At 37.5% G+C, this 27,902-nt stretch overlaps 1 protein-coding gene across 1 annotated transcript; it reads left to right on the top strand.

Moving 5' to 3' along the window:
- The first annotated feature begins 382 nt into the window (after window positions 1–382).
- On the top strand, window positions 383–27,543 carry hnrnpul1l (heterogeneous nuclear ribonucleoprotein U-like 1 like). The gene is made up of 16 exons (XM_056458637.1): window positions 383–476; window positions 888–1,150; window positions 2,086–2,436; window positions 2,855–3,035; window positions 3,120–3,193; window positions 5,597–5,736; window positions 5,833–5,932; window positions 6,039–6,151; window positions 6,245–6,511; window positions 7,333–7,455; window positions 10,277–10,405; window positions 15,020–15,188; window positions 15,901–16,167; window positions 23,104–23,282; window positions 23,371–23,550; window positions 26,534–27,543. The coding sequence occupies exons 2-16, from the start codon at window positions 931–933 to the stop codon at window positions 26,660–26,662; spliced, it is 2,622 nt and encodes an 873-aa protein (XP_056314612.1). The 5' UTR covers window positions 383–476; window positions 888–930; the 3' UTR covers window positions 26,663–27,543.
- Window positions 27,544–27,902: the final 359 nt, after the last annotated feature.

A 27,902-nucleotide genomic window follows, 5' to 3' on the forward strand; every position in this document is an offset into this window, starting at 1 on the left:
TGGAAGGGCATCTGCTGCGTAAAAACATGTGCTGGATAAATTGGCGGTTCATTCGCTGTGGCGACCCCGGATTAATAAAGGGACTACGCCGAAAAGAAAATGAATGAACATAATAAATTCTGTAATTAAGTACAGATAAGGATATAGGCTGACAAAAATGTTTTTCATAAAGCCATCGAGAGAATTGATGTTATATTACCCCAGTTGAATATACAAGAGAATGTTTTGTTTATTCTGGAGATTACGCTTTTGACGTTGCTTCGACACGTTGTTTTTATATGAACACCAGAAAAGCTTCTTATCTGTAATGTGATTGGCTAAAGTGGACAGTAGACAGACAGCAGCTTCAGCCAATCAGCTGCAGAAAACGAGACCGCGCAGACTGCGGGGCGGAGGAAGTGGGCAACCTCGGTCACCCTCCATCTTCGATACAACCGTAACGACAATTTGCTTGAGGGGGAAACTGACAAATAAAGGTAAATATTTAGTTGTTTTGCAACCACGAAATAGTATTTTTGTTTAGTAGTAAGTTGAACTAATGTTTGGTGGTTTTAGATTATGCATGCGTGAAGCTGGTGCATTTTGCGCGCAAATCCCTTGCCTCCATAGTGCGCTAGTTATCACGAATGCTAAGTGTGCTATGATGAAATGGGTCGGTGATTGTTTTGCCACTTAAGCGGATTGATTTATTTAATGCATGTTGTTGTGTTCGGTGTATTAAAGGTTAAAGACTCTTGCAGTGCAGTGAAATAGTGTTTTAGATGCAAATAGCTCGTCCTCCGTTAGCGCGTTAGCTCGCATGCTAATATTTACACCGAGTAAAGACGGTCTGTGAGCGCGTACAGTAACCAATCAATGACTTGCTTGTGTTTACTCTGTCTGTTCAGGCGCACAGTTTGGAAGTGAAACTGCTGTAGGGGTGCTTGAACGATGAGCGAGCTCAATGTCAAGAAGCTCAAAGTCAATGAGCTGAAAGAGGAGCTCCAGAAGCGAGGCCTGGACACTCGCGGGCTGAAGGCGGACCTGGCGGACAGATTGCAGGCGGCGCTGGAGGCCGAGGAAGCCGGAGGTGCACCGTCCGACGAGCAGGAGAAAGAAGACTTTGAGGCCGGAGGAGAGCTTGGAGAGGGCAGTGATGATCAGGAGGATGGTACGGTTTGTTTTGGTTGTATTTTAGGACAGCAGTCCAGCCTGTGTTGTTGCAAATGGAGTTGTGCTTCACAGAGATTAGGAGAGATTACAATTTATTAACATCGCCTGGCAGTGTGTCAAATGGAAGACTCCTTTTGATGTTTTGTAGTACTAATGTTACATTTGTCTGTGAAACACTGCATACATATAAATAAATAGATTACATAAATAGTTAACTATATGTAACAAACATAATTTGATTATTTACACAATTTTTTATTATCTGTTTTGAACTTTTCTTTTCAATGGGTTAAAGTAAAAAATGATTGTTGAAATAAATAAAAACAGCCGCGAAAATGTAAAGAGCTGTAGATGAGAGAATGAAAAGCACATTGACAGATTTTGTTTTAGAAACCACTTAAGTTACAAATAATGGCACTTCTAATTAGTGATACACTTTTCGAAGAGTGGATAAGACTCCTAAAGCCATTCACTGTAAAGTCTGTGGGATGGAGTTTGCAGGTAACAGCATTTGCCACTAAATCTACACGCTTTAAGCGCTAGAGGTTCTTTTTAATCCTTCATTTAATTGTTAGGATGCTGTCAGCCATGCAGGTGGCAGCTATATGTCAAATTTAACACTGCGGACACCTTTGCAAAAGGGCTTGCACTCATGTCCGATGGGCGCATGCCAATTTTTATTTATTTATTTATTTTTGTTTGTTTGTTAGTGTTAATTTTCAATGCAATAAATCTGCTAATATAATACTTGTAGTTACGGTGCACGTAATTCTTGGTGGGTGTGACTAAATTCTGGCTGGTGCGACTACATATTTAAAGTTAGGAGCACCAGTGCTACTAAGCAAAAGTTAATTTCGAGCCCTGTAACTGATTAATATTTTCAGGACTGAAAAAGTTATAGACATGTTTTGCATCTGCTTAATTTCTACATAGAATTTACCGGCGGGGAGCAAGATTTTGATGAAGAGGCCAAGGCACAGCTTGACGATGGAAACAGCACAGATCTCTTCCAAGGTGGATTTGATGATCAGGAAAATGAGAGCAACGGGGACAGCACTGAGGCCCCTATACCTGCTTTTGGATCATCTGATGTAGTGCCAGAGCAGAAAAAGCAGTTCCAGGAGCCTAAGGCCAGGCAGGAGTACCAGGATGATGAGGTGAAACAGGAGTTCGAGGAGTCTCCCACACATCCAGAGCCACAGGAGGAGCAGAACTTCGAAGAGCCAAAATCCCGGCAGATCCCAGAGGGAGACTCTAATAAACGCAGCCAGCAGGAAAATTCTGGTAAGCCTGGTTATTATGATGAATATATATTGTATGGACATATATAAAAGTCAGTAATTTCATATTCTGCTCTTGTTTATATCTTGATGTCATAAAATGCATTGTTTGTGGTAATATTTTTTCATAATTTATATGAGTGCAGCATTACACGGCATCCAGACAGAAACATGAATAATATCATCGTGAGAGAGTAGCATTCTTGAAAGTGCAACGTTTATATTTTGTTCAGCCATATTAGTTATTTTTATGTTGCACCTGTGATGGTTGTTTTTTTGAAAAGTGTTTTATATTTATCCATATTTTACATCACATATCATCACATATGAATGGTTAAATAAATAACGATATACATTATAATGTACACAGAAATAGTTCACAATTGGCCTGTAACTTTTTTCCTTTTTCCAACGTTTTTCAGGACGTTATGACATGAAGTCCGAGTATAAGGCTGATGAGGATGCACCGCAGCAGGCTGAGCGGTCCAGCGAGTGGGATGCACAGGCCAAATCAGAGGATGACCGACACAGCTCACACAGTCGTAAAAGATCCTATGATGAGAGTCGAGGATATGGTTACTATGAGCACCGCGAAGAAAGAAGGTCAGTTCGGTGTGCTTGGATTTACTTTTTTTTTTTTTTCTTTTTTGTATTGCTCAATCTGACTGTTGTCTTTGGTTGTTATAGGGGAAGATCACCTCAGCCCCCAGCTGAAGAAGAGGAGGAAGACATTGATGATAAGCTTGTTGTCATTGACACCTGTGAGTATAAGTTGTTTTGTTTTTGTTAACAACCTTTATTTGCAGAGCTGTTTTTTGTGTGTGTTAGAGATGCTATTAATCCTATTTCACACTTTCTATTTAAAAATACTAGTGTGCGCAATGTTTGTGTCCACACAATGAAGCATTGACTGTTGCTATGAGAGAGCAGAGTGTAAATATCCAAGGATGTCAAAGCCCTGTTTGCACTATGTAGCAAAATCTGTTTTCATCAATCCCATCACAGGTGTAAACAGAGTTTAAGCATGTACTCACACTAGGCATAGTTGCCTTGAACTGAGCGCAACTTCTGTCAAGTTTGCATTAAGATTTGCTTTTAAGATACAAAATTAATTGCTGAAGCCAATTATTAAACCTAAGCTGTTAAAATGGTTTCGTTAACAGGTATAATAACAAAAAAAATACATGGTGTGTTGCTTTGTTGTATATACAGGTTGAAAGTAAATAAATGTTTTAAACAAATGGCAAAAGGATAATAAAATGCAATTGATATCACACGTCTGTTTAGTTTTCAAAAGGGAGTAAAAGCCATATTATAGATGTATGTTAAAGTTATTAAAAATACAAGCTTTTTTTAACTTCAGTGCTTTCCACACAGACTTTACTTGGGCGGGCAAGATTCTGGTTTTACTTTCGCTTTCTGAAGTTGTTATTTGTATGCACTTTTGAATAACCTTTTCACTGCTGACTGCACATGCACAGCTGCGAGAGAAACATTAAATGATTAATCATTTAATAAATAACTCAGATAAACGTTGCTATATATTCGGAAAGAACAAAATATACTGTCTGCAAGATGTTTGTACACCATTAGAAATGGCTAATCAGCTAATTTGCCTTATTTAAATAATCTTTAATTTTTTTCAAGTAATTATTGTAATCTTTTGTAATATTGTCTTTTTTTTTATTCCTTCTGTTATTTATTTTTCTTTTGCTGTATATGTGATTAATTTAATGATGTTAATGTATTACATACTTTATACATCTCTAAAATGCCTTGGCAATACTGAACTAAATGTCATGCCAATAAAGCAACTTGAGAGAGAGAGAGAGAAGCCTTTACCTGTTAGTGGGTACACATGGCTCCTAAATAGCATAAAAGTAAGAGAAATTGTGGATTTCTTTTATTTCAACAATCTTTTTTTAAAATAACTTTAACCCAAGAACAAAGGGTGTATAACAGTGTCATAATAAAAATATAGTTAAATAAATCACATTCGTTTTGTTTGTTGCATGTAGTTGACCATTTATGTGCTGTGGGTAAAAGGTGTGTTTCAATCCGGCTTCCACCGCAGGTATATTTCAAGCCTGTGGGAAGCACTGAACTCCATTTAATTAAAAAAATGATGACATTGATCTTAATGTGTTATTAGGCATAACTAAAAATATAACATCATGCATGTAGTAAATGCTTTTTTAGTTGTTAAATGGTCTTTAACAGATTTAACAGATGTTAAATGGACAAAAGGCTTATAAATTATCACAATTTAGGTGTCCTAGATTAACATGTAAAAATGTTAATGTTTGAAAAGAAATTGCTTATTGAGTCTTCAAGCATTTGATGCTGTGAACAACCACTGTGAATACAGCACCCTGGATATTCTTATAAGGCACTCTAAAAGATTAAATAATAAAAAGTCTCTGACACTCAGCACTGTCACAGTATATTTTTGAACAAATCCAGGGCTTTAATTGTATTTGAATTAACAAGCAATTTTGCAGCAAGTATCAGAAGGTTTGCAGGTTGCAGCTGAAATTTATTTGAGGATTTTGCAACTTAATTAACCAATTGTGTTTCCTATTTATTGCTAAGCTGAGAATTAAAGCTGCGGTCACACGAGTTTGTGCTTGTTTCTGTCATACGGCACTGTGAAAAGAGACAGGATAAGAGCAATGTTGATGAAGCGAGTGATTGCTCCATATTTTACATTTCTGTACGAGAGGTCATGTGTTTATCTTCTATTGGTTATCAATCATGTGATGCAATTTTGCAGGTCAGAGTTCACAAAGCTTGACCTTTTGAACGCATCAACATGCGAAATTTCACACGTGTTTTCATTTCCTGTCTGACGCATACGTATGAATGGAAGTCTGTGGTACGAAAAGTGTTGTGTGACAGCAGCAGAATTCTGAACCCAAAAGGATCTTGTTTTTTGATGTCGTGTTTTGATTTGATTGCTTTCAAAGTGTTAACTTGTGTGCTCAGATGCTTTCAATCAATCACAAAAAGCCACAGACTCTTTGCTTCAAATCTAATATATAAAAGTCCTAGTTGCCATCCACTTTCCTTTTGTTCACTTCACGTCCTGCTGTTGCTTGTACTATATCCAGCATTTTGTTGACATCACAGGATGGCTCATCATAGATTGGCTTTTTTGTTTCCAGACAACTGCGACCTGCACTTCAAAGTGGCTCGTGACCGATACAGTGGTTACCCTCTGACTATTGAGGGATTTGCTTACCTGTGGGCAGGTGCTCGCGCGACTTATGGTGTTAACAAAGGACGTGTCTGCTTTGAAATGAAGGTAACAAAGACACTTTAACTATGAGTGTTGTAAAATACTGCTATTTTCGATTGTCTCAGTCACAAAGATCTCTCTCGTGTCATTTCACTTGTTTAGATAAATGAGGAAATTCCAGTAAAGCACCTTCCTAGCTCTGAGCCTGACCCTCATGTGGTGAGAATCGGATGGTCCCTAGATACATGCAACACTCAGCTTGGTAAACAACCCTTCAGGCATTTCTTTAGTATGATTGGTGGATTTTGTTGGAAAGTGTGAGGTTTGTGTTTTATTGTGCATTAACATTGCATTACTTTATATTACAGGTGAAGAACCCTTCTCATTTGGCTATGGAGGAACTGGCAAGAAGTCTTGCAACTGTAAATTTGAGGACTATGGGGAAAAGTTCACTGAAAGTGATATCCTTGGCTGCTATATTGTAATTATGTTTTTATTTACGTCACACACAGAACGTCCTTATAAGGGTTCAAATGCTATTGTTAACCAAATCTCTTTTCCAACATGTCTGTAGGACTTTGAAAGCAGCGAGGAAGTAGAGATTGCATTCTCCAAGAATGGCAAGAGTCTGGGCCCATGTTATCGCGTCTCTCGAGAGGAACTGGCTGGACGTGCTCTTTTTCCACACGTGTTGGTGAAGAACTGTGCCGTGGAATTCAACTTTGGACAGAGGGAGGAGCCCTATTTCCCACCACCAGAGGGCTACACATACCTTCAGGATATTTCCCTGGAGGACAGAGTCAGAGGCTCAGTGGGACCTGCCAACAAAACTGACTGCGAGGTCTGACTTTTTGAGATAAATATTTACTAGGGTTGTCCTGATACTCAAATGTCGGTGCCAATTGGTGCCAACATTCATTTTCTGCTAGCATTTAAGCGCTGTTGAGTGTGTTCTCAAACACTGTTGATTTGGCATTGTGTTCATGTGCTCAACTGAAATTACTCTGATTTTCGTGAAGGTCATCAGTTCACTGCACTTCACCGATGTTTGCTGAGTCCAAACACAGTTACAGGGACAGTGGAGAATTTTAAAGCTGCGAAGATCAGCTGGTCTGTCTATGAGCTGACATGCGCACGATTCAGTGTTGAATCGACTGATCTTCGTGGCTTTAAAACGCTCCAGTCTCTGTATCTGTGTTTAGACTCTGTAAACAGCGGTGAACTGATTACCATCATGGCCAATCACTCATTTTGGTTAAGCATGTGAACACAATGGCAAATCAGCGCTATTTAAGAACTATCTTAAATGTTAGCAGGTTTCAGAATTGGAATTCAGTATTGTGACAACTATTCACTATGCACAGTGGTCACGTTTGCAGATGTGGCTGAATTTTTATAGCTATAATATAACTCTGTGAAGGCTATAAATTTAGAAATATTTGCTGGGAAATTTTGTCATTGCTTGATTAATGTTAAAAAATAACAAATTGCAAGAGGCCTAATATATTTCAACCAGCACTGTACTGATTGCATTATAACATGTAATGTTTTGTGCATCACAAAGTCAAATATTAACATTTACTATGACAGAAAATCAAATGTTGATGATGGTGATACTTTGCAAGTAAAATATTGCCTCTGTTATTGTTTCTCTCTTCTCAGATCCTAATGATGGTTGGTCTGCCTGGTAGTGGAAAAACTACTTGGGCCTTAAAATATGCAAAAGAGAACCCTGAAAAGAAGTTTAACATCCTGGGCACCAATGCTATCATGGAAAAAATGAAGGTATGGGGGTTTAATATTTCTATTATTATTATAATTGTGTATATCTATATATTCAGGGTTCGTACAGGTGCTGGAAATCCTGGAAAATGCTTGATTTTTTTTTTTTAATATAGTGTTTTCAAGGTTAGAAAAGTGCTTGGATTTTGGACAAAGTGCTTGAACCTGCTTGAAATTGAAATTACAGGACTCGAAATCACGACCGCTTATGTGCCCAAAATTTTATCTATACGAGCTTCACGCAGAATGCATATTTGCACTTAAAAACGGCAAAAGCAGCGCTCAGGAACAGTTTTAAACAGTCGTCATGTCAACTTGCTGCAGTAAACAAAGCCCACAATGCCCGCCCCACTGCTCTTCTGATTGGCCCACTGCTTGCAATGAATGGGAATGGATAATATAAGCTGTCAATCAGTTCAGATGACAGAGAGATACTGCCGCGAAAATGTAAAGGTCTGGTTCAGAGAGAATGAAAATAACACTGACAGATTTAGTTTTCCACCTATTGTGGAAATTGTGGCTAGTGAAAATGGCGAGTGACTAGTAACGTTGGAAAAAGTTAATGTCAAGCCCTGGTTACTATTATTAAGATGACATATGCAAATATTAAGTTATTTATATGTCAATATCTACCTACCTACCATGTTTGGTCTACTCCTGGATAAGCTAGTTATTATTTTTGCACCATATTTTGTTCAGTGCAGTTTCATTTTTGCACTATTTTCATTGCAGATTTTTTTCCTAAACTCAATAGTCTAAAGGGCACTTCCTTGCCAATTTAAGTGATTGATTGTGTGATTTATGCCATGCCAAGTGAGGGCTGCTCAAGATAAGCAGAAGAAAAAATGAACAATAAATGCTCCTATTTTACACAATTAACGTTAAAGTGTTTATTGAAATTGTATTCATCTCTCTGGTTATTATTTGTCATTTATATATAGGTTATATAAAATGCCAAGACTACTTACAGAGAGGTGATACCTTTTGAACCATTAAACATGTTTTCCTTTAACACCTTAACTGTCACACTTTGACAGGTGGGGCGTTTGCATACATTTACAACAGTACCTTAGTCCTAACCTAAAGTAATATTGACAGTAATAAAAAGTAATATTGATGAAAGCTCTGCATCACGGTGGCGCAGTGGATAGCACGTTCACCTCACAGCAAGAAGGTTGCTGGTTCAGTTCCGGGCTGGGTCAGTTGGCATTTCTGTGTGGTTAGCATGTTCTCCGGGTTTCCTCCGGGTGCTCCGGTTTTCTTTCACAGTCCAAAGACATGCACTATAGGTGAATTGAATAAACTAAATTGGACATAGTGTATCTGTGCGAATGCAAGAGTGTATGGGTGTTGGGTTGCGGCTGGAAGGGCATCCGTTGTGCAAAACATATGCTGGATAAGTTGGTGGTTCATTCCGCTGTGCCGACTCCTGGTTAACAGACTAAGCTGAAAAGAAAATGAATGAATGAATTGATGAAAGCTTACAAACTATGGTTTCCATATTTGGTGACTGATTTTCAAAACAGTTGACATAGGAACAGTTCATTAATTTGCAGCAAGGATATTCTCAGGCTCATAAGGATTCAATTTGTTGCATGAATTTTGAATAGCAATGCACATGAAATATTATGAACGCCTGGTCTTGAAAGTTTGGTACTACACTTAAACAAAATCTAACTATTAGCTTATTTTTGAGATATCAACTTCAGGTAAAAAGAGACCAAACTTAAAAAGATACTTCATCAAAAGATACATTCACTTTTTTTTTTACCATTCTTGAGTGAACTATCCCAATAAATCTATGCTCAAGTATTCAACAATTTAAGTTTAAATGTCATATTGTGTTTTGTAAAATAGCACAAACTATAGATTTAAATGTGGAAAAGTACATACAGCAAATATAAACGTAATTTACTGCGGTTGTTAGGTGCTGGAAAAGCATAAAATGCACTTTGAAGGTGCTTAAAAAGTGCTGGAATTTGAAGTTGGAAAAAGTGTAAGACACTAGTATGACCATAGGAATACTATTTGGTATTCGGTATTCCTCTTTGTTATAACTTACTAATAAGCTTTAGATGATTAACCCCATCAAAAACTATAGAGGCATCAATAAAACCAATTTATAACTGTATAATTTTGCCTTTTTTTTAATAATTATTTTTTAGGGGTTTTCACCTTTATTAGATAGGACAGTAAAGAGTATTGACAGGAAAGCATGGGAAGCAGAGAGAGGGAAACGATCGGCATAGGACCGCGAGGCGGGAATCGAACTTGGGTTGCCGCGAGCGCCAGAGTGCATGTGTCGACGCACTAACCACTACACCACTGGCGCCGACGAATTTAGCCTTTTATACAGTTTTACTCCTTTAACGCATATATACATAAATCAGTGCTGTGATGTGACTTAAAACCAAATTGATTATCAGTGGTCCCCAGAAATGCACCTAATCTATCTAATTCCTTCCAAAACCTTTGACACCACACTCGTCAATGCAATTGGTCTATAATTATCCATACTTCCTACCTTTCCAGCCTTATCCTTAATAACAGGCAACAAGGTTACAGACAGCATAGACTCAGGCAACAATCCGTGTAATAATTACCGTTCTTTAGCCATTTTATTATTTTATTCTTTATTTTATCATCATGCAGAATTTTAAAATTGTGACACCCTAATTATTATAGCAACTATGCATGATAAAATAATCCCCTTTAAGGAACTGCAATGAGCAAATATACCAATGCATTATTCAGGCTACCAGGAAGTCATATTTAAAGATATGTTCCAACCAAGTTCCAACGTTTACTGTCCTGTTTCTGTCAGGTCATGGGACTTCGTCGGCAGCGCAACTATGCAGGACGCTGGGATGTACTTATCCAACAGGCCACACAGTGTCTCAACAGGCTCATCCAGATTGCTGCCCGCAAGAAGCGCAACTACATCCTGGACCAGGTAATGCTGTACTTGCTTGCCTTTGTGCTGTGCTCACAGCTAAAAACCCTTCCCCGTCCTTCTCAACCTTCCCCCCAGAAAACCCACATTCACTGATGCACATGTTCATTAATGCACTTCTGCTCTCTCTGTAGCCTAGTTTAAAGCATTGGTTAGCCTATTGTGCTCCTGAAGACTTGTTTTTTTTCCAGTCTTTATTTCTTTGTCCTGAACATGTTGCTGAATTATGATTTGTTTTTGTTTTGCCTAAACTTAAAAAAAGCAAGCAGAGTAAGAATGCAGTATAGTATGTTGTCGCAATGAATATTTTTGACCATGTATTGCCTTGTTGTAAAGAGATCTTTGCCACACTGTACAAGTAGTCCATGTCATTAGTAAGATGTTGAAAAACAAGTAATCACTGCCTGGTGAGTAAGAAAACACCTTCTGTTGCTATTGTAACCGTAAAGACTATGATTACTTTTCATTAGATAAACTTGGAACTTTACATGAATGTTGTTTTTAAAAATGAATAGCAGGTAAGTGAACTAACCTGCTTCAAGTTTGTAGGTGGACAGTTCCAGAGGTTATAAGGTAGGTCAGGTCAAAGGACATGCTAATGGGTACTTGAGGATACGTGAGTATGGACTGGTAGGTACTGAATGTTGTCTGCGTCGGTCACGCTGGTCGTTTGAGCAGTGGGTAAGTGAAGGTAAGAAAAGGGGACCCAGGCAGTGCATGTTAAAAATACAGAAATGAGGTATAATTAGGGTTATCAGAAGTGTAAGGTGATGTTCACATATCGCGTCTTTTCACGTTCAAGTCAATCTTTATTTATAAAGCTCTTTTAAGCAAGTGTTTGCCAAAGTGCTGTACAAGCATGTAGCATTAAATACAAAGGACAAATAGGGTGGACTCTCATATGGTGTTAAGAGCCAAAAAGTAGAACTGAGTTTTATGACCAGATTTAAAAACAGAAAGGCTTTTGGGCTGCCTAACATGGAGAGGTGAATTTTTTCAAAGACAAATCGAGATGTGCAGCATGTGCGCAGAAATAGGGAGAGACCACAGGCCCCAGTATACTTCAAATGAAGTTCCTTTTTGTTTGAGGGCATAAAGAAATTCGTAAAGACTGAGTGATAGAATACTGTGTCCGAACCTTTCGACAACCCCGTAGGCACCAGTAGGCAGGGTTTTAAATGTGTTCTGATTGAGTACTGCTAAACACAACAACAGTGGCGGATGAGAGAGAATAACAGTTTCACAAACATCTAGCAAACAGCCTTCTCCGGCAAACGGTGGCACATATCATTGCTTTATATTTGCGTAGACAAACACAAAATGGAACAATGTTTAGAGCTTTATCAGAGGTGGCACGATGCAGTTGTTCTTCTTGTCTGATGCGTGAAACCTGCGAGGAATCTTTCTGGTGCGAATGCATCTGACTAGCTCTGCTGCTCAACCCTCCAGCATATTATCGTTGCTAATTTGGTGTTATGGTGGATATTTTCCTCCTGTCTGAAGGCTGATTTATACTTCTGCGCCAAGCATACATGTATGTTTCGGCACAGCCTTTGCGCGGTCGCATTGCCTTCGTCGTGGCTGACACTGATGCGCACCACTCATAAAATGTAACTACACATCGTAACGACACGTAGCACAAGCCTTGTGATGGGTCGGTTTGGTAGCTGTGACCAGTGTGGGTGGGACAAAGAGCCGTGCAAACTTAAAGCGAGTGCTGTGTTGAGTCCTGTGAAGTCGCTCTAGATAAAATTAGTTGTTTTATGTTTAACTTATGATTAATGTTGTTGCACGTCTGCCGGTTTCCGCCTCTGAATGAGCAAATGAGTTTTTGATACTTGTACATTTCGTTCAGAAAACACAAAACACCCACAAAGAAACTTGACACAGAGGAACATAAAAATTTGCTGACAGCTAGCGTTTCTGAAGTGTTATTGCAGAGCAACAGATATATAAATGCACGACTACGCACAAGGCAGGCGCCATGGGTCACGCCAATCACTCAATGCAGAAGTCTAAATCTGCCTTAACTATGTACTGCAAGAATAAAAAGCACATAAATGAAGGCAGAGCTCCATGACACACCCACCGACTGCTTGATCATCATGGACCAACGGTAGCTCAACAGCAGTGGTGGTTCTAGGGGGGGCCCCCCTTAATTTGGACTCGTATTTTTGTGTCAAAAAGCCACAGAGAAGCGAGATCAGCCTTCAGTGGCAGACTGCAGAGATATGACTCGCATTCTCTCGGTCTCGCGCGAACTTGCATTGTTCAGAAGTTAAACCCCAAATTGACATCGGTAATAAAAAGATTAAACTTCAGTCATGTTCATGTTGTGAAAAATGTCCACTGTTGATTATATTAGACTTTTGTTTTCAATAGCGATGTTTAAACTTTTAATTGAGAAATTGAGTGTACATAGTTTTACATTAGGAAATGCAGTCTTGAATTTACAAACAGTTGGAAAGTACCGGAGAACAGATGTAACACATTGATCAAATTTTTCGCTCGTGTGAAAGTAATATTCAACTCGTTTAGTTTTTCCTTCATTCGTTTTTTTTGTTTTCAGTAGTGGCACAAAGCTTGAGTCTTCAACACATGATTTTTTACAACACGTTTTTTTTAAACATAATAGTTTAACTAACTGATTTCTAACTACTTTTTTATCTTTCCCATGGTGACAGTCAGTGCATAATATTTTACTAGTTATTTTGCAAGATAGTTGTATAAGGTCCCTTTATGTATTTTATAGACTTCGGTTCAGATTAAAGTGTCATTTAAAGACTTCACTCGGTTATGTTAACTAGGACAGTTAGAATAATTAGTCAAGTCATTGTATAACTGGTTTGTTGTGTAGACAATCAAAAAATACACAGTAAAATATTTCTTAAGGAGGCTAATAATACTTAAAAAAAAATTATTATTATTAAAAAAACTGCTTTTATTTAAGAAATAAACAATTTGAAATAAGACTTATTATGACTCCATAAGAATTTGTTTTATCGGAAATACTGTGAAAATTTCCTTGGTTTGTTAAAGATCACTTGGAAAACATTATTTTAAATTAATGGGAGGGCAAACAAATATTGACTTTCAACTATATCTGTTAGTTTACAGGTGCAAAAAATGTGCCTTGATATACTTGAATGTTAGAAATGTGTTATCCTGCTACAATACAAAGTTACTTGTCAAATAAATTAACAAGAAAGATTATTTTGAGTTTAAGTTATTTAATTAGCTTGTTTATGAAGACTGCAGAGTGATGCATGGAAAAAAAGTGACTTTGAATAATTAAGTAGTTTGTGATGTATATTAAAGTGTGCCCCCTAAAAGTACAAGTGGCCCCTACCCAGCCCCCTCCCAGTTACTCTGGTCTAGAACGGCCACTGCTCAACTGTGTCTAGGAACAAAATTAGCTCACCCAATAAGTTTGCTTTAGTAAGCTGTTTCGAACTTCTGAAACAAACTCAAACTGAGCAATTTTAGTTCTTTTTCGATTTAGTTTGAAGTATACTGGGGCCTTACAGCACGGCGAGTTGAAAAGATCTCAACTTTTGAGAATGCGTCAGTAACAATAGCCTAGTGGTTAATATCTCAACATGTAGCACAGTGGTGCTCACAGCAACCCGAGTTCGATTTCTGGCTCAACGGCTTTTGCCGATCCTTGCCCTTTTTCTGCTCCCCACGCGTTTCTGTCTTTATTTTCTACTATCTTATAATAAAAAATAAATATAAAATTGAGAATGCCGCAAATGCACCATTTCACGTAACAAGAACCGACTGAACCGAATCTGTTTCACACTTCGTATGGATCAAACAGATTTCAATAATAACAGTAAACTGATTACCTCAGGCAAATGCAGAGCACCAAAACACTGCGGCACTTTTATTTATTAACTTTTTTTATGAATAAAACTTGTATCAGAGCTACAGCAGGGGTTTGTCAATGGTGGTTACTGACACTTATGGTTGACTAGCAATGACGTGGCTCACTAGCTCAGAAGCGCAATAAAATTGATGAAGGAAGCGGCGTGCCTCACATTTTCCATGCGGTTTTAGACCTGATATGTGAACTAAGTTTAGCCTCAAGTAGTCAGGACTGTACGTCCTAGAACGCCTTTCATTATTGATTTGATTAAAATCAATTGACTTTAGTTTCTGTTTGACCAGCAGTTTGGTTTCAGAGTAAACAAAAGGCTGCAAAATTAAGATGTCAAATCCTGAATTCATTTATTGTTTAGTTAGTTTTTTTTAATTTAAGACTTGGATCTTGAGTAGTGCCATGAGACAATTGTACCGTTTCCACATTAACATCTCCATAAGAGACTACCTTTCATTAAAGGCAGTAGTTTAGTTGAGGGAAGATGAAAGGGTCCCCTGTACTATGTCAGTCATTTAATCTACAATGTGTAAACCTTATGCCTATTCACGGTAAGTCAGTTGGGGTTGTGAGAGACAACCGCTAGTCATTCCAGAGCAGTAACTATAGACATGAAAGAAAAAAACTCTCTCACTTTCATCGTTGCAGGAATCCAATTCCCCTCCTACGGAACGCAAAGCCGTAACAAAGCAAATAATGAACAGCTTCTACTTTTTTCTTGTCACCATTGCTAGACAAATGTATATGGATCAGCCCAGAGACGAAAAATGCGTCCTTTTGAAGGTTTTCAACGCAAGGCTATTGTAATTTGTCCCACGGATGAGGATTTAAAAGATCGAACGTTAAAGCGAACTGATGAGGAAGGGAAGGATGTTCCCGATCATGCTGTATTAGAAATGAAAGGTAGGAATGCCATGGATAAAACCAAAACAAATGTTCAAAACTACACACCAGATCTGCTTTTGCTGTTTTTGTTTTGTTGTTTGTTTCTTTATTTTAAGACTTGGAAGAACCCACCCGTCCCTCCTTCTGTTAAACCTTTTTGCCAGATAAAAGAGCTATTCTCACCTTTTTTCCCATTTCTCCCTGCCCTTTTAACCACATCTTTTGCATCGTCTGTCATGCCACTCCTCACCAACTGCAAACCAGTTCAGATAATCAGGATTGAGGAAGAGAATTGCTGCAATTGGCTCTGGCGCTACAATTCACTTCAGCAACCGAGCAGTTTGTATTGGCCATAATGCTAAATGTTGAATAAATTACTAGGATTTTCCTAATTTTGCAGGGACACCTTTTATCATAACACTCTTTTTCTGGCAACTGTTTTTAGTTTAATTTCCATTCCCTATGACCTTCCCCCTGCCCTACATTGTCCTCATATTCCAACTCTTGGACAAGGGTTTTCTTACACAGCTAAGGCAACGTTTGTCCCAGAGATTGTTCTCTTTATCACCACATGCTCCAGATCTCTCTTTTTTCTCTCTCTCTTTGTCTCCTTGTTCTGTCCCCTTCCCTGTATCTTTGCTGTCACCATTGTATGGTGCTGATTATGATTCTCTATGTCTTTTGCCGGCGCGGCTGTTCTGTCCCTCATTGCGTGCCTCTGCTCCCGCAGCAAACTTTGTGCTGCCCGATGTTGGCGAGTTCCTGGACGAGGTGAGGTTCATAGAGCTTCAGAAGGAAGAAGCAGACGCTCTCATCAAGCAGTACAACGAAGAAGGCCGCAAAGCCGGGCCGCCCCCAGAGAAGCGCCAGAGTAATTTCCACGGTCGCAGTAACTTCCAGCGCTACGACAATCGTAGCGGACCGCAGGGTAATAGAAGTGGCTACCAGAACCGTGGCAGCTCAGGAGGCGGAGGTGGAGGCGGAGGCTTCAGAGGAGGTCAGTTTTGTTTTGCAGTCAAAAAAAATACATTATTTGTTAAATGTGTAAAAAAAAAAATTCATCCACCATCAGATTCCTCCCAACATCTGTAAAGCGCTTTTGAGTGAAACACTATTTAAATGTGATGTTTTTTTTTTTTATTATAAAAAAAAAATACTTGGGTGCAATCCCAAATTCTATTTTTGTATCCCTACCTAGGGCTGCTTGATTTTGGGAAAAATCATAATCATGATTATTTTGGTCATAATTGTAATCACGATTATTCAAAACAATTATCAGTTTAAGTCAAAATTATTATCGCTCCTGAGAATTTTTTTAAAAATAAATATTTCCCAAATTATGTTTAACAGAGCAAGGAATTTCAACAGTATTTCCTATCATATTTTTTCTTCTAGAGAAAGACTTTTTTGTTTTATTTTGGCTAAAACGAAAGCAGGTTTAAATATTTTGAAACCTATTTTAAGGTCAACATTATTAGCCCCTTTAAGCAAAATATATATTTGATTGTCTGCAGAAGAAACTACTGTTATACAATGACTTGCCTAATTACCCTAATTAAGCCTTTAAATCACATTTTAATGTGACTGCTTGTATTTTGAATAATATCTTGTAAAATATTATGTGCTGTCATCAAGGCAAAGATAAAAGAAATCAGTTATTAGAAATGATTTATTAAAACTATTATGTTTAGAAATGTGTTGACAAAACATCTTTCCATTAAACAGAAATTGGGGGAAAAGGGTAGCTAATATTCAGGAGAGCTAATAATTCTGACTTCAACTGCATATATACAGTTATTTTCCACCCTGCAAAAGAAAGAGAAATAAATACAATAGAAAAATATGAAACACTGTAAAAAAAAACTTTAGCTACAAAAGTCCTTCAGTCAGGAGCAGTGAGGGATTTTCTCCTTTTGTTGTTTGATTAGTAATCATAAAAACAGGCTGCAGCAGGAATATTGAGCTGTCACTTTAATGGTTTCTCTTTCACGTGTCCTTTGATCCTCAACTCATTTGTTTATTACACAAATGAGGGTTAATATGAATAATCACTAAACGCCACGTTTTGACACCTATTTGACCATTAAAGCGCTCAGATTAAGATGACTTTGGATGTGTGCGCTCTGCTCGTCAAAGTGTGCGAATGAGACTGCATGCTTCTGACTGTGTGTGTGTGTGCGCGCGCGCACACGCACGCATGCACGAACAGAAGCATGCGGTCTCATTCGCGCTTTTAAGAGCAACAAATGTGTACAACTGGAAAGGGGGCGGTAAATGATGGAATAATCGTTTATCTCGATTAATGGTTTTTCATAATCGTTAGAAGCCAAAATCGAAATCGGATTTTCGATTAATTGCACAGCCTTACCCCTACCCCTTCCCCTTGGCCCTTAAAAACGAGTGTTAAGGGGAAGGGCTTCAATATTTACCCCGTATAATTGGGACTGGGATCAGATGTCATCGCGATCTCTTGCTTCATATGAGATCAGACAATCGCGACTGCTGTAGTTATTCCAGTTGTGTTGTTTTTTGGTATTTATCTTCAGGAAATCACTGAATGCATATATTATCATAATCATATAATGTGGCAATAAGATCATAACTTTGTTGTGCATTTACACCGTGGCCTTATTCATCTATGTAAACACACCAAAACAACATTAACATTATAGCAGACACAGTAAAAAGCCCAATCCTAGTCACTAGACTTTTCTGACAAGGTATTTGAGTGTCATTGAGTGTCAGAATGTTGTGGGACTGCTATACAGGAGTTATTGTTAGGGATTATAGTAATAATGACAAAACAGATACTAATTTGTGGATCTTACTTCCGGGTGTAGCTGTGGCTTGTGTATTCTGGGAAATTTTCTTAACCCTTGGTTTCGAGTGTGCTCCTGAAAAATCTTTGTTCGAAGGCGTGTATACCCCTTGCCCATAGCCCTACGCCTTCAAGCTAAAGAGAATTGGGACACTCCTACCCCTTCACGGGAAAGCGCAAAATAAGGGGTAGGGGTAAGGGGAAGGGTGAAGGGGTAGAATTGGGATTGGGCCTGATTCAGTTCACAAAATCTTTTCTATTTTTTTTTTTTTTTTTTACTCTCCAGATTAGGGCTGTGCAATTTTAATCAAAATCGAATCGCAAGAGGCTGCGATATGAAATATCCACCCCCCCTCCTCAAATATGTGACTGCCGTCTAGGGCTGCAACAATGAATCGATTAAAATCGATTACTAAAAGCGTTGGCAACGAATTTTATAATCGATTCGTTGTCGCGCGACTCAGGCGTTTGATTGTTAAAAAAAACATTAGTTGAGCGTGGAATGGAGTGAACGCAGTCTGCCTCTCTTGTGCACCAGCAGATTTTGCCGCCTCATAGACAGAATGGAGCAAAAAAATAGGTAACGTTAGAGGAAAGATACGTGGCGAAGTCAGAGAAATCTGCCACCTTAGTCATCCAAGGTGTGGGAGCATTTCACACTAAATAAACAAAAAAATTGTGTTTTTTTGAAAAAAAAATGGCCAATCATGGAAAAGGGATGATGGGAGCACCACTCAATGATCCAGCACCTAAAACAAACATGTTGGAGTCTTTGAGGAGGAAGGGAGCAATAGTAGGGTAAATCACTACAGAATCCTATTTCTGTTTCGTTTTGAAGTGAGAAACGTAATGTCGCTGGTGTTTACTTGTTATCCAGCATGACAAGCATGATGTGAAAATTTCAAACTGAGCTTTGGTGCGTTGGCTGGCGCTGAGCCAGAGAAAGACGTGTCAAATTGTCACAGTTATGTAGTGTTTTTAATCACCTTATGCTTATTTTATGTTTTAGACATGTAAATGGACACAGGTACTAGTAAGACAACACATTTAGAGTTTATAAAACACACAAGAAAGTCTATGGAAGTCTAACAATCCATTCAAATATAATTTGCTGATGTGTATTATTCATATCAGATGTACGTAGTGAACATAACAAAGTTCAATCTATTCTTCTCCCAGCTGGCCAGCCACTTGCTTGCATGCAATTTGGGAGTAATTGATGAATTTACGTGCTGAATTCTGTGTGTTGTGATTTAATGAAGGAGGCAAACTGCCGTTTCACGTTATAGATCAAGATCATTTATACATCTTTTAAACAACAAAAACACTTGCACGTTTTTGTGAATTGGAATATCAGGTAGTTGATGACATGATGAGCAAGCGTGTGAATATTTTGTATTAAAACGGATAAGATATTGTGGCTGCGGTGTGTCACGTGGCAAACATGATGCCTCGCCACAGAAACATCAAGGTTAAATGTTCTTAAATAATGATCGCCTAACTAAACTCACTCCCAGGGCCAGAGAGAATCTTTTAAACTCACCAGTGAAAGGGTTAATAACAGAAGTAAAGCAGCGGTGGTAGTTACTTTGAAAGACTAAAGACCGTTTTTATTCACTCGCCTTTTTTAAATCATTCATTTTTCCATCTGTTGTCATGTATAGCTACACTGCAAAAACACTTTTTTTGAAATTTCGTCTCATTTCCAGTCCAAATATCTAAATAAAATTCTTAAATCAAGATTACTAGACAAGAAAAATAGCATGAGAAAATTAACTGATGCTTAACTTCTGTTTGAGATTATATCTCATTAAGATAATTTTTCTTACCCTGTTGGTAAATAATTTTGCTTGTTTTAAGCAAATGATCACTTAATTTCGGTGAGGGTTTTTTTTTTTTTTTTTCAGAAAACGAAACATAATTTCCTATGCTATTTCATCTGTCCTTATGTATCTTGATTTAGAATTTTTTTTGATATTTGAAAGTTTTTTTTTATTATTATTATAATTATTATCATTATTATTAGCCCTACTGCCGTCTGTGTGTGACAGTCTTACTAGCCAATTGAGTGAGCACACTTTTGAGTTGCCCAAACAGAACCGAACTATGGGGAAGATCCACAATTAAAAAAAACTAACAAACAGGAAAGTGGTGGGATGATGGCGTCTGCCGCTTCAGAAGCATCAATAGATGAATTAATATTTAAAAAAAAAACAGCACTGTCGATAATAAGGGAATATCTTGGTTTCAAAATCACAGACACCAAACAAAACCAAGTCATTTGTAAGAGCCTTCGCAGAATTGTTGCCAGAAAAAGCACCACAGTGCACCAGTGAAAACAATTGGAACAGCAGTTTCTTTTATTGAAAATTAGTACTATTATACTTTTTTTTACTATACTAAATTATACTTTACAGAATCATCTCGCGGGCAGGATCGTACGTTTGACACCCCTGGTCTACAGCAAATCAGGACATAGAACACAATTTGCCATAGAAAAAGCATGTTAAATTGCGTGAAAAAAATCTACAGAACTGCAAGGCCACGAAAAGTGAACCGAGTTACAGCAAGGGACCACTGTATACTTTATTTATTATTATTATTTTGCTTAAGATTAAACATAATTGAAAATGAAAATGGTTGAATCTTTTTCATAGTTTGAGTAATAGATTTTTATTTTTTTTTATGTATTCCCAGGAAGCTATTTATCATATATTGGACGGACAAAATCATGCCTAATGTTTTAGTGTGAAATGTTTCATATCTATTTATTTATTGGATCATCTATTATTGAATTATGAACTTATTGTTATGAAATATACTTTTTTTATTTATAATAGTCTTGTCATGAAGATCTAGCCATAATTTGTGCCATATGATGTGGCAATAAGCAAACCACTATTTTGGAATAAGTAGCAGGTTTACTCCCACATTCAATATTATAGTTGTACAAGCCTGTATTGTACAGTGTGAAAGCAGCAGTAACCCCCCCCCCCTCAGTAAATAACAAATATGCCATTTTCTACTAGCAGTAGTGGGTTTTTTTTTTTTAAATGTATTTTTAAAATCTACACTATGTACACCAGTGGTCCCCAACCCCCAGCTGCAGCTGGTACCAGTTTGTGGATCTATTGGTACCGGGTCACACATGAAATCATTAATTATTTCTGTTGTATTTATTAACTGGTTCTCAAGGGTCTTTTATAAAAAATTACTGATTTCTTCTCGGTCACTTAAGCATCAAAATTTTATCTCCCGGGGCGCGGTAAAATTGGCAAGCATTGACTGGGTTAGGGGACCACTGATGTACACCATTTAGTGTTTAATCATATGGATATTTCATATCTACACAATTCTTGAAGGGATAGTTCACAAAAAAACTTCTACCACCTTTTACAAACCCTTGTTTCAACTTTATTTAAACACAAAGATATTTTGAAGAATGTTGAAAACCAGTAACCATTGACATCCATAGTAGCGAAGAAAGCTAATACTATTTAAGTTACTGGTTTCCAAGATTTTTTCCTTTTTTGTGTTCAACATGAGAAAGGAAAAATAGATTTGGAACAAGAGAAGGGCAAATAAACGATGACAATGCTTTTTTTGAGGTAAACTATCCTTTTAAAGGGCCACGAAACACCCCTGTTTCAGCAGGGTGTTTTCACACCTCTAGTTTGGAAAAAGTCAGGAAGTGGGCGTGTCCAGCTCTGTTTAGGGGGGAGTGTCGGAGGAGGGAAAGAGGGAAGGTGCATAAAAATTTGCACATAAATGGGAGTTTCGATTTGGTCACATGCTGATTTTCACAGAGGCAAAACAAACACACAGACGCAGGGCAGAAAGACAGTGACTGTGCTTACATGGATATCAGTAATCAAATTATTTGACAAATTATTAAACGGTGGACTTTAACTGCAGTTTGGCACTTTCACTTTCATTCAGCAATTTCATTCATGCCCCTTGTGACAAACTAAATATTTGATTCGAGGAATTCCTGGAAGTGTGTATTTTTAATGCTATGTTTGATACCGCACTGCGAATGAGAGAAAAAAAAACTGCATTTCTCGGAAACTTAGATGCACTCGGTTGGTAGTTTCAGAAAGCCGTGTGTGTATAGACTATCATGTCACTAAATGCGGCGAAAATCCTACACGACGGTAATAGTTTGATTGCAGTGTTTAAATGTTTACACTCGGAGAGCAGCTTTTACAGTGGATCTCTCAGTCCATAATATTGTAGTGATATTAACGTACTGTAAACTTTAGTAACTTCATTTGACTAAGGTCTGTCTTTAAACACTGAAAGAGTACTGCTGACGATACGAAATAACTTTTCCTCTGAATAAACAAAGACACTGACCGCTTACTTACCAAATCTGTAGAGACAGGACAATCAACACCAACTGGAGCCACGTCTTTATTTAAAGGAGACGAGAGTCCAGCTGCGCACTCATTGCGGGAAAATGAAAACAAAACCTTCGATGCAGCAAATTATAAAAGCAAAACTGACAACCTGTATCTCCAAGCAATTCTTCTCCCACTTGTTTTGGCAACACAACGTAGCGTCTCTCTGCCATCTGAAAACTGTACAGGTACAGTCTTCGAAGCTATCATGCATATTAATGAAGTTGCACCGCATACACAGTAGAGCGCGCTGATTGGTTTGAACCAAGTCTTTCTCATGAATGAATGCAGCACACTCAGAGACGTCACAATGTATTCCCAGGTACAGACAGCCAGTCTAACAACTAATCGGCGTGATGCAGCTTCAAAAATTAGTTTCAAACCGGAAGAACTAATTTGCTCGAAATAACTCAAAAACAACCAATTTTCACTTTTTTTGTGAAATATATGTGTCCTAATAGTGTTTTAAGCAGTGTGGGACACACATATGACTGTCAACAGCTCAAAAAATGTGTTTTGGTGTTTCGTGACCCTTTAAGTAGGTTTATAGTACGGGGAATAACGTACAATCACACTCATTGAAAAAATAGCTTTTCAAGCCATCCAAATCACCTTCTCTGGGTGAATTATTGCACTTGATGTCCTGCATTTCTTGTTAAATTTATACCTAAAAGAATTACTCCATTTAAAAAAGATCCATCCACTACTTAATTAGGATACAACCGTGGAGGCTACAACCAGAACCGCTGGGGAAACAACTACAGGGATGGAGGCTCAGGAGGCCGTGGTGGATACAACCGCAACCAGCAGTCTGGAGGCAACTATAACCATAACCGCCAGGGCTCCTACAACAAGACTGTTTCTACAACATCCGGAGGGTACAGCCAGCCACAGGTACTTAAAAAAGGCTTTCATTACACACAAATCAGCTTATGAATCAAACAGGACTTCTAATTGATTTTTTTTTTTTTGCTTTTCTTAGCCTCAGTCTTATAATCAAGGCTACAACCAGGGCTACACCCAGAGCAGCTATAACCAAGGGTATAACTACAGCAACTACAGTCAGTACCCAGCATACAGCCAGACCTACAGTCAAGCCCCAGCAGCCACAGGACAGACCTACAACCAGCAGCAGCAGAGCTACAATCAACAGTACCAGCAGGTGAGGCCAGTTTTCCTGTCACTAATCTAACCCTGGACCATTTTTGTTTTTGTTTTGAAAAAAAAAAAAAAAAATGTGCATAAAAATATGTGGATGGAAATGTAGCTATTGCCACTTTGTCAGATTGCACACCTAACATAGTAGGCTACCTAATATGGTAAATAAGATTAAATATAATAGCTAAATACAATTTTTTTTATATTTATATATTTTTATATAAAAAAATTTCATCGCAAAATTGTCCGCAGATTTCTGGGAATTACCACAATAAAATCACAAAAAAGTCATGAACAACTAGGGGGTCTGTTCTTGTACAGTAGTTCACACAAGTTAACACAAGTTAATATTGAGCATGCTCATGACTATCTTGTTACTGTCCAACCACAAAAGAAGTTCTGTATTATATTTAACTGAATTGAATGTAGTCAAAATGCACTGTATTTGCCAAGTTGTCAATGTAGTATACATTATGTTCCCCTACTATTTTAATTCACTCACAATCATTATTTTGTCACATACTGATCTAATTTTCAGTTGCTGAATTGCAGTGCAGTTTTCAGTGTCAGATGTAGCTTTAGTACATGTGCGTTGCTTGAATAAACAGCTTTTAATGGTGAGAATGTGCATTACAAATGTGCATTTTTTTGGCCATTTTTCTCTGCATTTTCAGATTTAGTGCATCCCTATAAATTTGCGCAAAATTTTTAATATATTGTATGAATGAATGATTCAGTGACTCACTCGTTGAGACCAGTTTAAGTACTAGCACAAAAGTATACTCTGCCCATTATGATTTAATAAAAACATGTGCATTAGGGGTGGGCGGTACACCGGTGTCATAGTCATCACCGGTGTGACATTGCGCCACGACATGGATTTTCTAATACCGTCAATACCGTAATAAATCAATTATGCGCCTTGAACGGCTGCATTTACATCAATAATAGCTAATTCTAAATAATAAGGCATTAAATTTTCTTCAAACGTTCAGTTGTGGTCTGAATACATGTCCTTATACTATAGGGCTCGAAATTGCAACCATTTTGGTCGCATGAGCGCCCGAAATTTAATCTATGCGCCCTCATAATATATTTGGGAGCATTTGTGTGTCTGAATATAATGGTTGTAGTGCAATCTGATTTGATTTTCTCTAAAAACTTGCTGAATCGCTCTACCCTGCTGAAGTATTGGTTATTAGCTGTCAGTCACTCAACGCTTCCCGTTGTCAGATAACAGGGAGCTTTTGTTACTGCAGGAAATGCAAACGGCTGAAGAGTGAAAAGTGCACAGGTTTGCAAACCTCACCTAAAGTTATAATAATAATAATAATAATAATAATGGCGCAGATGACAGTGATCATGACATGAGGTAAATGTTGATCCGCCAGCTGAGATCAATCGAGTGTTTTCGGAGAAGGTGCCCGAATCTCGATGCGTTGCATTCACCGCGTGTTCAGCGCAAATGTCCGCTAAATATAAAGTCTAATACTGTAGACATCATCGCCAAAGAAACTCACCTTTACTAAGTTTACACTGAAACTACGGCTCATAACAAAGAGCAGAATTGCGCCGGTGGTCATCGCGAGAATCCTGCTCTGTCTGCTCATAAATTGGTGCGGCTGACTCGCCTGCTTTATTCCACCAACACAGAGAAATGAAGATCAGCTCATTACGAGACTGAGCATTTAAAATGACCCAAACCAAAACTTTTAAAGAGTGATAGAAGTGAGACTTTCTTTTGTCCGTTCTTCCTTGAAATGTATATAATTTTGCTATTGAAAGTAATACCGTGATATTATACCGTCACCGTTCAAAAGATGAAAAATACCGTGATATTAATTTTAGGTCATATCGCCCACCCCTAATGTGCATCCTTTTTTATATACAGTCAAAATTATTATCCCTCCTGATTTTTATTATTATTTTTATCTTGTTCAAATATGTCCCAAATGATGTTTAACAGAGCAAGGAATTTTTCACAGTGTTTCCTATAATATTTTTTATTCTTCTTTGTTTTATTTTGGCTAGAATAAAAGCAGGTTTAATTAAAAAAAAAAAAAAAAGTTAAAAGGACAATATTATTAGCCCTCTTAAGCATCATTTTATTTTGCTTGTCTACAAAATAAACCATCATTATACAATGACTTTCCTAATTACCCTAGTTAAGCCTTTAAATTTCACTTCAAGCTGAATATAGACATGGGACGATAACCGGTTTCAAGGTTCACAGCGGTTTGGAAAAGTCATGGTTTTTAAACGCAAAGATTTTCTGTTACAACGTTCCTACGAGATATGCAAGTTTTATTTATTTATTTATTTTATTTTTTTCCATGTTGAGACTAATTTGCATAAGTATTAGGGGAAATTATAATAATAGTTTAGTCACCAAACATATTTAGAAATTGCAAGATAATATTATATAATATTTAATATTCTTGGGTGTACTAGTAAATATATATATATATATATATATATATATATATATATAGTTTTCTATGTGTGAAAAGTATTTTTTCAAATTGAATTATTTTTAGGGTGGAAAAATCCAGTGGAAAAAGTTGTTTTTTACCCAGACATTTTAAAAGAACACATTTTAAAGCATAAATTACAATACCATGAAACTATGATATATTTGTCCAAGGTAAGCAGACTGTCAAAATTTTACACCAGCCCATGCCTAGCTGAATACTAGTATCTTCAAAAATCTCTAGTTAAATATTATGTGCTGTCATCATGGCCAAAATAACAGAAATCAGTTATTAGAAATGAGTTTTTAAAACTAATGTGGTTAGAAATGTGTTGAAAAAAATCTTCTTTTCATTAAACAGAAATTGGTGAAAAAATATACAGGGGGACTTATAATTCAGGAGGGCTCATAATTCTGACTTCAACTGTATACACCCCACACACCCTGTCAGACACTGTTCATTATTGTGTTATTGAAGCATGTGTTTATTTACACACCGTATCTTTGCTTTCCTCAGTACGCTCAGCAGTGGCAGCAGTACTACCAGAACCAGAGCCAGTGGAACCAGTACTATAACCAGTACGGCGGTTACGGCAACTACCAGCAGGGTGCTCAAGGCAGCCAGGGAGCCCAGGGAACACAGTAGTAGTAGCAGCATCAGCGCCGTCTCCTGCAGCCCATTCCCTAAGCAGCATTCCTCATGCCTTTTCCCTCATCTTTCCCAGTCTTACCTTTTTCTTCAGCCGCGTAACCATTTATCCGCTCCCTATTTATGCCAACCTTAAAGATAACCACACTTCTGTGGACCTCCATTGCTCTTTGAGTTTTGGTGACAGGTTTCCCTTTTTTTGCTCTTCTACTAAATATTTGTTTACATAAAGCTTTGTTTCCCCCCTCTGTGTGTACTTGTAGATGAGAGGTTTTGAATTTAGTAACATGTGGTTTAGTCGACTCCAAAACAGCTCACACACTATGATGTGCTTGAATGTTTCGAAAATAGAGAAGGAAATATTGAGGAAGCTTTGCACGCTTGCATTTACATCTGATGTATAGAGAAAGGAGGCAGGGTGTTTTCTGTGTTCCGATACTTTTACCACTGATTTTATCATCATTTTTGTTTTTTTATTATTGTATAAGTTTAAAAGAACCACATTCTGCGGTAGATTATTGGTATTGTTCTGTATATCATCATATGCCTGTATGTACGCATTGATGTAAGACCATGTAACGCTTAAGGTACATGATATTGGACATTTTAATAACCCAAATCTTGGATAACAATTCTGATGTCTCAAACCGATGAAGGTGATCATTGTTTTTTTCCTTTTTATATAGCATTTTTAAAACAACTCTGATTGGTCTAATGCACATCTACTACCATGTTGCAGATTAGTAACGATCCAAACTAGTTCCTCGTGTGGAAATGTTTTTACCTTGTGTCTCGTCTGTAAAGAAGTATCTGCATTTGGTTTTTGTGTCAAATCAAAACACGTTATTTTGTATTTGAGAATATAATCAGAAGAACAAGTCTTGTGTCCTGTGTTTTATTGATCTGTAAACGCACCAAAACTGAAACAGTGTAATAGGCTAAAGCTAGTGTTTAACAGCCAATGATAAACTTCTGGTGTAAGCTTAATGTGAATATTTAATTTTATAAGGTTCCTTTTACAGCATCAGTGTTGTAATGTAATTAAAATACAATCAGTTAGACTTAAGCATTTATTTAGTTGTTCAAGTGTAAAATTAGATTAGGCGAGCACAGAAACTCCATTATAAATAATGGGATTAAATAAATTGTCATATTTTAAAGACATGGCAGAGGAATTGGAATTTAATGCAATGCTTCTTGTCCGGTCTGAGAACCACTTCATATCATATATCTCTAA

The sequence above is a fragment of the Danio aesculapii genome, chromosome 5 (genome assembly GCF_903798145.1).
Source record: "Danio aesculapii chromosome 5, fDanAes4.1, whole genome shotgun sequence".
Lineage (NCBI taxonomy): Eukaryota > Metazoa > Chordata > Actinopteri > Cypriniformes > Danionidae > Danio > Danio aesculapii.

Excerpts from the sequence above, each read along its gene's own strand:
- hnrnpul1l (XM_056458637.1), top strand. The coding sequence starts at position 931 with ATGAGCGAGCTCAATGTCAAGAAGCTCAAAGTCAATGAGCTGAAAGAG. Across the intron at positions 3,194-5,596 it reads GCTTGTTGTCATTGACACCT|ACAACTGCGACCTGCACTTC; the intron begins GTGAGTATAAGT and ends TTTTGTTTCCAG. Across the intron at positions 6,152-6,244 it reads ATATCCTTGGCTGCTATATT|GACTTTGAAAGCAGCGAGGA; the intron begins GTAATTATGTTT and ends ACATGTCTGTAG.